General features: G+C 38.2%; 1 protein-coding gene across 2 annotated transcripts; it reads right to left on the bottom strand.

The window, feature by feature from the left end:
- Positions 1 to 519: 519 nt before the first annotated feature.
- Positions 520 to 13,025, bottom strand: ash2l (ash2 like, histone lysine methyltransferase complex subunit). Of its 2 annotated transcripts, XM_058618126.1 has the most exons (17): positions 12,876 to 13,025; positions 12,073 to 12,139; positions 11,264 to 11,409; positions 11,088 to 11,176; positions 9,855 to 9,949; positions 8,906 to 9,001; positions 8,700 to 8,795; positions 8,205 to 8,280; positions 7,061 to 7,078; positions 6,075 to 6,174; positions 4,516 to 4,733; positions 3,839 to 4,006; positions 3,030 to 3,223; positions 2,861 to 2,953; positions 2,680 to 2,778; positions 2,506 to 2,565; positions 520 to 1,542 (listed from the first exon to the last, which is right to left on the bottom strand). In XM_058618126.1, the coding sequence occupies exons 1-17, from the start codon at positions 12,932 to 12,934 to the stop codon at positions 1,435 to 1,437; spliced, it is 1,782 nt and encodes a 593-aa protein (XP_058474109.1). In that variant the 5' UTR covers positions 12,935 to 13,025; the 3' UTR covers positions 520 to 1,434. The 2 variants fall into 2 exon arrangements, with proteins under 2 accessions (XP_058474109.1, XP_058474110.1); XM_058618127.1 differs by lacking the exon at positions 7,061 to 7,078.
- Positions 13,026 to 14,539: the final 1,514 nt, after the last annotated feature.

The raw sequence follows: 14,539 nt of genomic DNA, 5'->3' as shown, positions 1-14,539 counted from the left end.
TATTTTTTTTTCTTATATCTATGCAGTACATTTATTTATAAGGGCAATCAACAAATAGATGTTAATTGCAGCCACTGCGATACGCTGATTGCATCGTTTCAAAATGTAAGTGTAATGTAAATGTAAGAACCTTGAGTACTATTCTTATTCCTGTGAGGGCTGCAGCGCCACCTGGTGATGAAGACTGTGCAACATCTCACTGAGGTCACACTACACCACACACGAGTACTGCTGCTGTTACTGCTGCTGCTGCTGCTGTTACTGCTGCTGCTACTGCTGCTGCTGTTACTGCTGGTCCACAAACCAGCGCAGGTTAGCTCCAGTTGACTCTTGAGCTCAAATGACAGATCAAAGTTGTGATGACAAAGATGAAAAACAACCTCAGAAACAGAGAAGTTGTCTCAGAATGTCATGTTTTTAACTAAAATTGTCAATTCAAAGGTTCTGTCAGGATCTGTGGAGCACTTTACAAAGTTACTGCAAATACAGACCAAACATTTCAGTTTTGCAACATTTAACTAGTGAAACACAGCTAGACTTTTATTTTGAATTATTCACAGGACAGGAAATGTATCAGTCAGGTTATGTCACAGCTAAAAACGCTTGTATTTCTACAGCATTTTTACTTTTAAAATGTAAATGTTTTTTCTATTGTTCTGTCTTTCTTTAAACCTTTTATTTGTGGCCCTTTACATGCTTGATTCATGTCAGTGTGGTCATCTGCCAAAACATGCTGCCCAACCCTGCACTACACCATCTTTTTGGTCTGTTCCAATGGTCACAATGTAAGAGCCAGTCATTTGATGTAGTGACAGGCATAAGAGACAAGATAATGGTAGCTCACCCCACTAATCATCACAGCTATAATTCTTTTATTTATTCATTTTGCACAATAAAGACGATCTATAGCAACAATATTATATTGATTTCAGCACAGAAGAAGAAACTAGCCGACCTCTGAAGTTTGTTGGCAGACATCATTAATATGGAGTTCAACTTTTCAGTGTAATTTTTTTTTTATTTAACCCAGAATATAAAAGAGTGAATATTTGACACACACACACACACAGTGAAAAAAAACATAATAAGACAGAACACACTAAAGACTGCAGGATTAACCCATCCACACAAGGACTGTGGGACTGTGTGGCCACATATTAACGTGATAACTAAGATAAGTCTCTCAGATTAGAGCAGATGATCAAAAACTACAAAATATACAGATTTTTTACTTGTTAAATGTTCATGGTTGAATGTCTGCTGATGACACACACACACACAGGTGAAGATATGCAGCCATCAATCAGAAACTTTGCTTCACTTTATAATTAAAATCATCCGGTTCACTTGCTTTCAGGAATCATGAGCGTGTGGAGCTGGCATGTTCCTGCCTGAAGGTGGAACAGTGTTGTGCGTGCTGAAATCACGCAGCGCTCAGCTCTCCCACGGCGGGCTGCGGCGTCCGTCGACGTCAGTCTCCACGTGGTAGAGCATGTCAGCCAGCGTGTGCTCGATCACGGCTCCCCAGCCCATGTCGCTCATCTGAGGGGGACGACAACAGGAGCATCCATAAAGGTAGTTCAGCGCAACTCAAACGGAACGAAAGCAAAGTTACACAATACCCGCGTGTTCCGCTTGTGTTGCTTTGTTTTTGTTTCGTGCCGAGTCGCAGATTAGAGCCGTTCCCGATTGTTAAAGTATGGCAGAGTTATTCCTCCCAACAAAGCGCATCAAATCAGTCGTGTGGGAGTTTTTTGGCTTATAAAAAATGACCACACACAAATGACTAATATGTTTGACCACGTGTGGGATAAGCCAGAGTAAAGGTTAACGCACAGTAACCGCGTCAATCTGTAGTTAATGAAATGTAAGCGCTGTGTTTGTGGTGAATTGTGTGACACGTGTTCGGCTTTCAGTGAAACGTGACGCGTTAGACGGTGCTCACTTAACGTTACGTTATACGTCATGTGACGTCCGTTTCATTTATTTGTGTCATTGTAATTTAAACATGAAATAAACAAACCACAATAATAGACAGGTTTTATATCTGGCCACATACAAATAGATAATAGATATAGATAAAACGATTATAATAAACTTAAACATTTGGTATAGATGACAATTGTTGACTTAAATCATTTAAACATTTCCCCCAATGAATAATTGTTACTATATAATAGTTGAGTGTATTTGCTAAATTATTTTGTTATGTTGGCTTTAAAAGATATAAATAAATGAATGAAACTTTAAGACGTATAAGCAGTGTTCATGTGATTTTACACATTAATAGTTTTTCAAAATCAATGAACGCATAATAATAGTAATATTGTAATTAATTCTCTGACAATAATAGTACCAAGAAAATCCATTTGAGTTGGACGGGTGGATGTGAGGTGACGTGAATTTACGGTAGCCCATAATAGCCACGTATCGTAAATGATTTGTAACGCGTTATATTATTGTTTTTGTTAAAACAAGGATAAAGGAAGGAGGGAAAGCACTCACTGGCTGGTACTTGATGTCCTTCGGAGGGTGTTTGAAATGTGGTCCAAAATTCACTGAAACCTGATACAAAGAGACAGAGGTGGATTTTAAATAAAGTGAAATAAAAAACATAAAACTTAAACAAGTCAAACAATCAGAGAGCACATGAGTGTTCAGCAGATCATGTGTACCGACCGTGCAGCCCTTGTACAGCGAGATCGCAGGAAAATAGAGGCCTTCAAACAGGTTTTCATAGGCGACGCCTTGGTTCACTCCATTTTTATAGAATATCATCTGAAAAATGCGTATAAAAGTTAACCGGAGCCAACACTGGCAGTGTGTCTGGGTGGATTTATATTTGGAGGAGAGTTCTAACCCTGCTGGGGGTCACAGTTTTGAGGCTTTTCTCTGCTTTGTCCACATAGTCCTTCTCCTCAAAGTACAGGTAGCTCTTGAACTTAATCAGCGCCTGCAGACAGAAGAGAAGGTGTCACATGTCAGCACCGTGTGCAATGTGAGCGGTGGCAACGCCACTCAGCTGTTACCTTGTCCTTGTACGTGTCGGGCAGAGCCTTGGCCGTCTCGGTTCCGTCTGGCAGCTCTATGAAGAAGCCCAGCGTGTCTCCCTGACCGTAGGCTGAGGAGTAATGCTTGCCTATGGACTGGTGAAAGCGTGTGCCCTTTTTACTGCGCCATGAGTAGCTGAACTTGTCGTAACCCAGCGGAGCCTGCAGGTTACCTGTGATAAAAAAACATAACGAGGATTAACACGGTGACAGTAACATGCTCAGATGATGCTCAGCACGTGCACCACGGCAGAGTGAAAGAGAAGCAGAATTTGAAAACACAGAAGCATTGAAAACAGGATGCTGACCTGGCGTTCTTGCTGTTGTACTTGCATCTTTGAAATAAACTCTCTGTTTTCTATGCATTTGTGTGTTTTTGCACTTTGTTATAAGTCCTATTTGTGTCTTGTTTTGTCCTCAAACCAAATGATTCAGTTATAATGATTTCTTTTTTTATACAGAGCAAAGAAACCAGACAATATTCACATTTAAGGAGATGAAAATTCTGAAAGTTTGTTACTGAATTACTGAAAAAAAGACTCGAATCATCAAAATAGTTGACACATTTTGTAGATGAATAATCGATGAATGGAATAATGGTTGCAGCCTAACACAGTGGTAAAGTGGTAAAATGTCTAAATTCTAAATTACTGAAAAAACCACAGAAGAGACAAACTGAATTCACTTAGTTAGAAAATGTCAATTTTATGGATTTCTACTCCGTCCACAGTCAGTCTTATTATCCACAAATGGAAAGAGGTTTTATGAGAGCACCAAGAAATACTGACCAAGTGGTTGAGACCAGCCGAGCCTGGCTGCCGTCTCTGTGGGCATTTCATCCACAGTGACCTCAAAGTACCAGGAGCCTTTCCGTACGCCGTGTGACGCTCGCACCATAGAGTAGCCTTTCTCTCCGGTCACTGTCAGGCGGTCGTCAGAGATCTTCAGCTGAGGCGCTGCAACGTCCAACACACAAGAGTTTAAAAGAGGTAGACATCTGTGGGGAGACCGGGGGCTGTCTCAACCCCCTACCAGCATTTACGGTACATGTTTTAGCTGATAATTAATTTTACGCTTATATATTTTCAGAATTTGAGAACACTTTTTAACTCCGTCAGCTCAGAGTCGATGCCTGATGGAGTTGACAAAATTTTGTGTTTTCCAGTTGAATCATGCCGTATGGACTGTAGCCATTTCGATTTTCCTCTGCAACTATCTAGTCAGTATAACCGTAACTAAAATACCAACATTTATTCCACAATTCTTAACAATGATCATAATTGGAAGAAGGTGTTGACACATTAAATCTGTGCCAGCAGTTATATGAACATTGTTACAGATAACGTGTGAGACCGTGCGTCCTACTGCTGCATCCACCGAGATCAAGGACCGAAGGAGGTCCTGAGGGTTACAGCTGACTATTATACGCGTGTAGACTAGAAATGCGTGGTTGACTTGTGAATACCTCGGTCATGTAATGCCAGCAGTACCCTCTCATACAGACAGGCTCTATACAGATCACCAGGGATGGGTTTGCCGGCCCAACAGTCCAACTCAAGCTTCTCTGGGTCCGGGGCGTGAGGGTCCGGTTCTGCCAGGATGTAACGGTAGCCATCTTTATTGAAGGGATGCTCCAGGGGGTAACCATGAGGAGGCAGGCGCTGCGCCGAGAACAGAGGGTCACTGCAATGAGGGAGGGGGGGAGGAGAGAAAGAGAGAGAGAGAGAGAGAGAGAGAGAGAGAGAGAGAGAGAGAGAGAGAGAGTGCGAGAGAGAGAGAGGCGTGGACAACAATATAGATTAGCAACATTTAATCTGATATAAAACAGACAGAACATAAACAACATTAGACTGACATTCATTAGTATGTTAGGTACAGTTTCTTTAGTAATGTTAACAACTACATTAAGAGAAGGTTTCTGAGTTTAAATGTATCTTATAATGTAGTGGGATGTGTGTGTATGTGTGTATATGTGCAGGGATTGTCATTAGCTGTTGGGATGTGAGTGGGGGCCCTGGGACCTGCAGCCACCACTCCAAGGGATAGCTATGCATCCACCCCGCAGAAGACCAGGCGGAGGGGTGCGATGCCCTCTTCTTTGGGAAGGTAACTTCCACCCAAGTTTTCCTCATTCATTTCCCTCATTCATCAAGTAGTTAAGTCAAACTGGCAGAGTGCCTTTAGAGCACCTTAATTAAAATATCGATATCTGCCCTGGCTAATCAATTATCTCATTGCACGAGGAAGAATGAATTTTAGAAACTTGCTTGAAAAATGCTTCAGAGTCCACTAAAACCTCTTCAGTTCAGTTCAGATTATATATTACTTTCACTGAATCTCATACGCTGGAGTTTAGATTTTTCAAATATTCACAAACAATTCTGTTGAATATTAGATTAGCATTGTTGCTTAAATGCCTACCCTGGTGTAAATAAGGAACAACTTACCAAACATTTTCAACTCTTACCGAGGCTGAGCGATGTTGGGGAAAAACGTATCACGATAACTATTTTTATATCATTTCATATCAATCATGTTTTTTAGGCTACACACGACAATACAAGAGATACGTGGATATAAAGCTGCACACAGGTTGTTTCCCTGGACTCATGAAATGATTTCCTTTGAAATGTGTGTGTGCTTCTCAAAGAAGGAAAATACATTATATAAATACATACAATAAAATATATTCTGTTGATAATCTGTATTACATTTACGTGGGTTAGAAACAATTAAATTAACTCTAAATATGGTCATATTCTGCTATAAAACAAATAATTAGGCTTACAATTAAAGAAGTGACTTTTTTAAAGAATATAATTGTGTTGATTTGATGTATTATTTAATCAAAATATACAGCATAATATTTAATTTATAATATTTAGTGACAAAGATATACAACATAATAAATCTGATGATTATCAATGCAAAAGCCAGGAACAGTCATCACAGATACCTTCCAAAATCCAAAATCTAAGACTATATCTTGTGGGTCAACATATGGTGCCCAGCCCTAGCTCTTACCTGCGGGTTCTCTTCGTCGCGCCTGCAGCTGTGCCCTCCTGTTGCTGCTGCTGTTTACGCTTGGCTCCTCTTCCTTTTCCTGGACCAGGAGCCAGAGCACCTGCAAACACCAAAGATTACACGGCTAAACAAAGAGCAATGAGCTCACACACATGCACACACACGCAGCCTTAATCACCCAGTGAAAGCAGGTTATTAGGCATTTTATTAACACGGGGAGACAGCAGGCACAAAAAGGCAGGAATTAGTTTACAGGGCATCTTTCAAACACTATCAGCCTCTCATTATCCCTCTTCAATACACCCCTGCCACTCTGTTCTACCAGGAGAATCATTTTCTCTGAGGACGTTGGAGCGGTGGATTGATTGGTTCCCAAAGCAACGAAAACATCAGTTTCCATTTATAAAAAGGAACGCTAACTGTGAAATAAAGCAACAGATACCGTATATACTTAATATGTCCTAGACTTAAGAGGGAAAACATTTTTAAGTTGAGGCTTCTGTTTCTTGGCTAATTGCCATTTTCTCCTCTATTTCTTTTTAAATTACGTCAATTCGTTGAATTGGAGGAAGAGGGCGAGGTTGACTGGATGAAAGACAATGTAATATGTCACTCTGCTCTCATATGTGTTATGGAGGACAGAGTGTCATTTCAGTGAGGAGGAGGTTTTTGTTTTGTTTGTTTTATAGGGATATCAGCGCCCAGAAGCAGCAAGCTGGAAAAGACAAAGTATAAATATACACCAATCAGGGGACAAAGCTTTTAGAAGGGAAGGGGGACGGGCACCAAACAGATGCAGAGAGCAGACGGAGGAGTTACAACTGGACATGGATGAAGTTGCCCACAAGATGCTTGTTGAGGATCGAATTTGGTTTGGAATTGAAAGGAAGAAATAATTGGAACCTTAGGGCCAACTTCTATCCAGAGGGTTACAAGACACAAAAACGCACTGGTCAGTTCCAGATGTCAAAATACCACATAGTCACCTGAGAAAGAAGATCCACCTGGAACACAATGCACAGAATCACCACGGTCATCACATGTAACAAGCTCGGACTCACAGGCTACATCCATACCACTCCATTTACATTTAAAGGTGCAAAAATGATGCTCCAAATTAGGGATGGGCCTTCACAGCCAAAAGGCCATTTGAGCCCATGAACGCTAGAGGAACTAATGCAGGATGAATTTAAGACCCTGGGAAATTCCTTCACTTCAGCAGGACCTGCAGCATGTTGAGCTTAGAGGAGCAGCTTCAAGATGCATTCAAGAAAACTTTCATTATTTCTGTAAACACACATGAAGTTTGAGATAATAGATTTTATTTAATCGAATCAGTCAGTAACTTATCGACTTCTTATAATCCAAAAAAATAAATAATAATTGATGACTCATGCCCATCCCTACTCCAAATACACCTGCTGTCCACATTTTATCGGTTGAGGTTTTGGAGAAAACAAACAAAAGACAGAACTATAGAAACAATGACACAGATAACTGCACTTCATTTCCTAATGGTTCTTATTGGCTACAACTTGACTATCAGCTGACTGTCACCTTTTTTAAATGAAAATATAGTAGTATGAATGTCGCCTCAGTTTGGGGACTTTATACTTGTGAAGAAACTTATGTCTGAAAAGTACTTTCAGACATAATCTGTTTGGTTCACACCACATGACTTTCAGAGTGAACTGGTACATAACATGAAGCATTTTGCATTCTAGAGAAGGGCTGTGTTTGAGAAAAGGCTGTGTCACGTCTGTTTTTCTCCTGCTGTCACAGAAGTCACGATTCTCTCTCGACCCATCAGCAGTGTGCAGTGTGTCTAGCTCTTTATTGTTGCAGTGCTGTCTGTGATGTGTCACATTTCTTTTTACAGTAAAATGGTGTTTCTCTTTTAAATTCTCCCTCTTCTTCTCTCTCAATAACCATTGTTGTTTTCCTAGTCAGGTTTAAGCTACTGTCACTTCATCATGGTCTCTGGTTGGAATTCTCACAGAATCAGATCTAGTTTCTTGCATAAATAAAGAAATAAAGTTGGTGTCAGTTGGTCTCTGCACACTGCAATCACAGTTACACGTACAATGGCTATTTCTTCCTACTTTACTATTTTCATTGTCATGTTCTTACCGTTGAGCCCACCAGCTGTAGGAGTAGCAGTCGTCTGTTTCTGTGTGTCATATGAGGGTCCGATGGTTCCCAGGTCCTACAAAAAAAGGTAAAAAGAAAAGTCACTCATGATTTGGTAGAAGTCACATTAGGTCTGCAATGATTAATCGATTACTAAATTAATTTCCAACTACTTTGATAATTGAATTGAATTGAATTGAATTGCTTTGAGGGTTTTTTTAAATAAAGAAAACACATTCTCTGATTTCTCAGCATCTTAAATGAGAACATTTTCTAGTTTTCATCATTTACATGGATGAACACAGTGGCATTTACCATGTTTATGTGCTTGCACACTTTCCTGAAGTTAGAAGTGTTTTTTTTTTTTTTTTTAAATCATGATGATTCAAATCCATTGTGTGGGAAAAAAGGTATTAAAAGAAATTTAGTAAGAAAGAGTAGGAAAATCTTCTAGCATGATGCTCATTGAGCTGTTTGTAAAACTGGTGTATATACCTGGTCCAACAAGCCAAACTTGGGGTAGTCCTCCTCTGGATCTTTACTGCCTGGGTCTGGGTGTTCCTTAACTAGAAAAACATCTCGCTCTTTACTCTGAAAAATAAACAAGACGACCATAAACCTATATATTACAAAAAAATTAGTCACAAATAAAAAATGATTTGATTTGATTGTGATTCATCCACTGTTCACCACAACATTACCATCGTTTTCACTATGTTGTTGGGCCAGGTGAGCTTCCCCGGTCTCTGACGAGTTGTCATGCACTCCCAGTACTTGTCAATGAATGGTATGATGTCCTGCAACAAATTGGGGAAAAAAAGAAAAGAGAAATATTACCATAAGAAATGTATGGATTTACATGGATCATGACGATTCACCAGCACTACAAAATAAAAGACGCAAGTGTGGTAAATGGTAATGTCTTGATCACCACTCATGCTGCTGTACACAACAGTTTTGCCATTCACCAATTCACTCACACTTTCATATAGTGCATCTATGTGCAGCACATTTTTCTATCACTCATCAAACCACAACCTTCGAGTTGAAAGACGACTCATTCTACCACTGAGCTACCGTCGCCCGTCAGTATGCAGACATTAAAAAACATTTACGAGAGGAAAAACATTTGGTTTCAAACTCCATACCCAGCCAAGTTATGGGTACATCTGCCCAAGGGTGTTAAAACATACAGCTCCTCCTGGGAAGCAGCTGAGGGCATGATGCCACTTGGAATCAAGGCCTTTGTATCACTCTTCTACACGCACGGTGCATGCAGCCTTTATCAATATGTAAAGGCAGAATATCTGTTGATGATCAAACCAGCAAAGCATTCTCGCACGTGCGTGCCACGGGGTGTCAACTGGCTGTATATAATTGGGTGGGCAGTATATTGACTACAGTAGATTACACCACACCACTGATAAACACCTGTGCTCCATCACACTTGTCTAAATTTAAGATAGACTTAAAATAGTTTAGTGACTCAGAATAAGTGACTTGGGTAGATTACAAAATACATTACATTACATTACAAATACATGTGTTCAGTATTCTGTAGTGATTGCAAATGCTACTGGAAGACTGATATCCTTTGTGTTGGAGCAGCAGTGTGTAGTTTAACTGAGCAGACTTTTTAGGCACACCCACCTTGTCTTTGGAGAACATGGTCTTTGGGTGCTCCTCTTGTGTTCTGGACCTCCATGTGAGGTTTGCCAAAGCTGTGAGACACATCTCCTTCAGGTCTGAACACAAAAAAAGCAACATCTGTTTGTGAATGAGTCAAAGAATTTGCCAGCACTACCACCACAACCTTCATCACTTCATATTGTTCAACTCCTCTTCATGCCTTCTTTAATATAAAACAAACAAAAACAACGTTTCAATATTTCAGTACTAAAAATATGTTTGACTTATTTATTATTCTTGAAAAAATAAAAATAAAAAACAAAATCAAATCTTTGTTATCTAGGTGCTGTAGTGTGACCAAGGGCAGACCATGAATGTAAAATGTCATGACCTACACTGTATATCAGGTAAGTACAGATGTAAGTAGAATACAGTACTAGCCAATAATATGAAAATGGGTTAATAAAAGATATAGTCAAACTAAACAAACGTACATTTTAATGAATCGCTGCTGTGCGACCAGAAGTGTTGTGTGAAATGAATGTGGTGATACTACACTGATTAAGAAGTAAGTTAATAAATATAAAAGCAATACAAAAAGTGCACATTTGCAGAGTTGTACAAGCTGCAGTCACAAGTAGACCATTGATATGTGAAATTAATTTGGTGCAAATATGCAGCATACGAGTATATGGCTGCAACAAGTTGATTAATCGATATCAATCAATTACTAAATGAATCGTCAACTATTTTGATATTCAATCAATCGCTTTGAGTTTTGTTTTGATTTTTAACATAAAACTTAAACTAGTTCTCTAAATGTTTTCAGTTTCTTAAATGTGAATATTATGTAGTTTATTTGCTTGGTATAACATCATCACTTCGAGGTTTGGGAAACATCATCATCATTTTCTGACATTTTGTGGACCAAACAAGTACTCGATTAATATAGAAAATCAGCATCCATCCTCCCTGCCAAACAGGTAAGCCCACACGGTTATGCTTATTGGGAGATAACATGGAGACACCATGTTTTGCACCGTTTTATTACTTTGTACTTGTTGCTGAACAATTTACCTTACAGTAGAGAATCTTGGTGTTTTCCCAGAGTTCAATGTTTCTACACTGCAGTTCAGTTAAAACTTTGAAATTTTACTTGAATGCTAAAGTTAAAAGAAAATGTGTTGAGCCCATTCATATAATCTATAAGCAACAATTAATGAGTTATAACTCAGACAGTTGAAAAACACCTACTTGCTTGTTTCCTGAGGAAGTATGTGTTACCACTGTGATGGCACACGTTGCAGTGAAACACATAATTGGTCATAAATGGAAGACAGGTCCTGTGGAGGAGAAGAGAAAGGTTGGAACACACCACTGCAACACTGACCATCATCTGAATAACACATAAATTAATGGATTATACATACGCAGTGTCAATGCCAAATGTGTCTGCAGTGAACCACTTCATGCACAAGGCACACTGCAGCTCCACCTCTCCCAGCTGCCTCCCACTGTCTTCGTCCCCTGATCCAGTAAGAGTATCAGCCGCCTCGGAACCTTCACCAGCTGCGTCCTGATGACAAACAAACACAACACTCTGCATATGAGTGGTAGCTCAGCTGTGGTCTGTAATAGATCAAAAAGGTGATGAGTATTAGCAAATGACAATGAATGTTAACTAACTAATGTCAACTTATGTTCTCACTGAATAATGAGAACCTTGAAATGAAGTGTTTCCAACATGTATTTTTAAATGGCACAAAACATAGAATAGCCAAAACAAAATAGATGGGTTTGCCAATTTGCTAATAGCATTGAAAGCATCTATTTCTAAAATAATAATTGTTCTACCTTATATATTCCCTGAGCCCAATCTCAATATACTTGAGGAAAAAAACACTAATGTAGTAATCGCTTTGATTACTCTTTTAATAATTACTCTTTTTTTTTTTATTAATTTCACTATTTTTGTTTAGAATTGTGGTTGATAATTAGTAATATTGATTATTTCTCTAGGTGTCTAAATTCCTAATTTAGATGATTTAATGATTTGTTCACTAATGTTTCTTTCCTTTATAGTTATAAATCTTGAATGTTGGGGCTGTGGGGAAGAACTGGATGAAGGGATTTGCACATGTTGCAGACAAATAAGTTGTACCCACTGTCTAGAAATAAAGCAACAAATAAAGAGTATATGATGCATGTAAATCATTACAATAACATTCAATAATATTACCATTGTCTCTTTGCCATTTGAAGATTCAGTGTCCATGCTGATGGGCAGTTCCCCAAATGAAGCATCCCTGAAAGACAGTAGAGTGACTAGTCATAAACTAAATTATGAAACAACTACATACAGACAGTAAGTTCAAAACAAATTGTGAAAACATTTTCTTACAAAGTGTAAATTCAACAACACAGTAGTGATTGAATAACAAGCATCCAATGTCATATCCCATTGGAAATTCACTTATAAAGTAATATGCACTCTTTAACAGAAAATGTGAAACATAAAATGTACAGCTGTGACTATGACTTGATTTTTATGAAGACTATTGTTTGTCTTTTTTTTTATATAAACTTAAAAGGCCCAACTTTAACCCGGTATCAAATGTCAACGTCTTTCCGTTATCGTTTCACTTGGTCATTTTAATATAACGTTGACTAACGCTGACGTTATTCAAGAGGAGCAAAGTGGTGTGAGGGACTTTAATTGTCGGCTGGGCATGAGTGTGACACTATACGGTGACTTGTTAAGTTTGCTGACAGGCTCGATTAGTCGATGAAGAGACGTTTTCTGTTAATGATATTAATGATAATAATGATATTAATGATATTAATGATAATAATGATGCGCTGCAGAGCTTCAACGGGCCATCTGTGCATCGTTAACGCTAGCTGGCTAGCTTGTACGTCTGCGTTTATCAGCTCGTATAGCTTCAAAAACAGCGAGTCTGTAGTTGTTATCTTCACATATAATAAGAATAACGCCACAACACATTTCTGAAAACAAAACACTTTAGCCTGAACCACACATACCCCTCTCCGGCCTCCGGTTCAGTTGCAGTCGGGTTACCCGCCTCCGTCTCAGACGCCATGTTTCAAATCAATGAAAACAAAGAAACATCGCGATACCGTGCGAGAGGTGCTGAGACAACGGCTTCCGGTCGCGGTTCGGCTCAGCAGCGACACCACAGGCTGAATGATAAACTGGAGTTATTCATTAATAACAGTGCTGTAGTGGAGAATGTTTTTTTAATACGCAGTATGAGGGCCAAACTGAAGAGATAACAAATGTATTCTTTGGAGAATAAAGTCTTAACATTATGAGAATAAAATCGTAATTTTAAAAAAGTCATAATTTAAGAGAATAAAGTTGTTATTTTACGAGAATAATGTCATAATATTAAAAAGTCATAATATTACAAGAATAAAGTCGTGAATACGAGAATAAATGAATTTGTTGATAATATTTTTCATCATTATCTAATGTAGTATTATTATTAAATAGCAACAGAATGCAGATGTAACCAGTGATAGCCTGCACCACAATCAGCCATTTCCTCCTCCAGTCCATAAAAGAGATGATTTTCTCCAAGTCTGTGTGATTCTTTCTTCCAAACAGACTCAGTTTCTTGCACAATCTTTTCAAAGTCCTGGTGCTAAAGATAATGTGGTGGCCATGTGACAAAAATATAACATATACATAATAATAATAATAATAATAATAATAATAGAATAATAATTCTATTCTCCTAATATTACAACTTTATTCTTGGAAGATTTAAAAAAAAAGAAAAGAAAGAAAATGTCCTCAGTTTGGCCCTAATACTGTGTAGTAATACTAGTACTTTTTATGCTAACACAGATAGAAAAATATAACAAACGAGACAAATTCCAAATAACAATTTAGCAGTCCCCCCCCCCCCCCCACACACACTATCTGTGCAATATTTAACAGTTTTTTTCTTTTCATATTGCTGCTACAGTATTCATTCCTGTTTTTCTTTTGCACTACTTTTATATATATTTATTACATAAAAACACTTACTTACTTATTTATTTTTTGTTAATCATAGTAAGGATGAAGAGTTGGATACATGTATAGACATTTACAGTAAGATAAAAGACATTTCTCATCAAAACTCATAAGTGACAAAATTCAATGCTATGTGTTGGTTTCTTATCTGCTGCCAAGCCAGGAAATTTCGTTGCCAGTTTTCACTGCTGTGTTTTCTGTGCAATGACAATAAAAGGAAGTCTAAGTCTAAGTCTAAGTCTAAAAGACAATTCAGTAAAAACATAGCAGTATGTGCAAGCTGGTAGTTTATACAAGTTGAACTAGTAAAGAGTTAAAGATATTCTTCTTATCATAAATCACTGCTCAATATATAACACAAGAATTTCCCCTCGGGGATCAATAAAGCATTCTGATTCTGATTCTGATTCTGAATATCAATTATCGTTAGCTAACATTTTCTTTTTTTTCCCACTTTCTAATGTGACTGTTTGCTGCCTTTCAGTGCTAACATGCATTGGTCAAAACTGAAGTCATTCCCAAAACTCTTAACATAGTGAAACAAGACTGCACAATGCATTCACTGACCATTTTCATTTAGCAAATAAAAACATTGCTTATTTACAGCAAATGTTTAAATGCTAACAGGTTTTCAATAGAATAGACTTTATTGTCATTGTATGTG

Source organism: Solea solea, chromosome 19, assembly GCF_958295425.1.
Source record: "Solea solea chromosome 19, fSolSol10.1, whole genome shotgun sequence".
NCBI lineage: Eukaryota > Metazoa > Chordata > Actinopteri > Pleuronectiformes > Soleidae > Solea > Solea solea.
Note: the sequence above shows the minus strand (reverse complement) of the source record. Positions and strands in the feature narration are given on the sequence as shown.

Bases quoted from the DNA above. Each gene is read 5' to 3' on its own strand.
- ash2l (XM_058618126.1), bottom strand. From the start codon at position 12,934: ATGGCGTCTGAGACGGAGGCGGGTAACCCGACTGCAACTGAACCGGAG. The intron at 8,796-8,905 runs GTAATGTTGTGG...TTTATTTTTCAG, and splicing joins ACAACATAGTGAAAACGATG to AGTAAAGAGCGAGATGTTTT. The intron at 8,281-8,699 runs GTATATACACCA...CTTTTTTTGTAG, and splicing joins AGTTTGGCTTGTTGGACCAG to GACCTGGGAACCATCGGACC.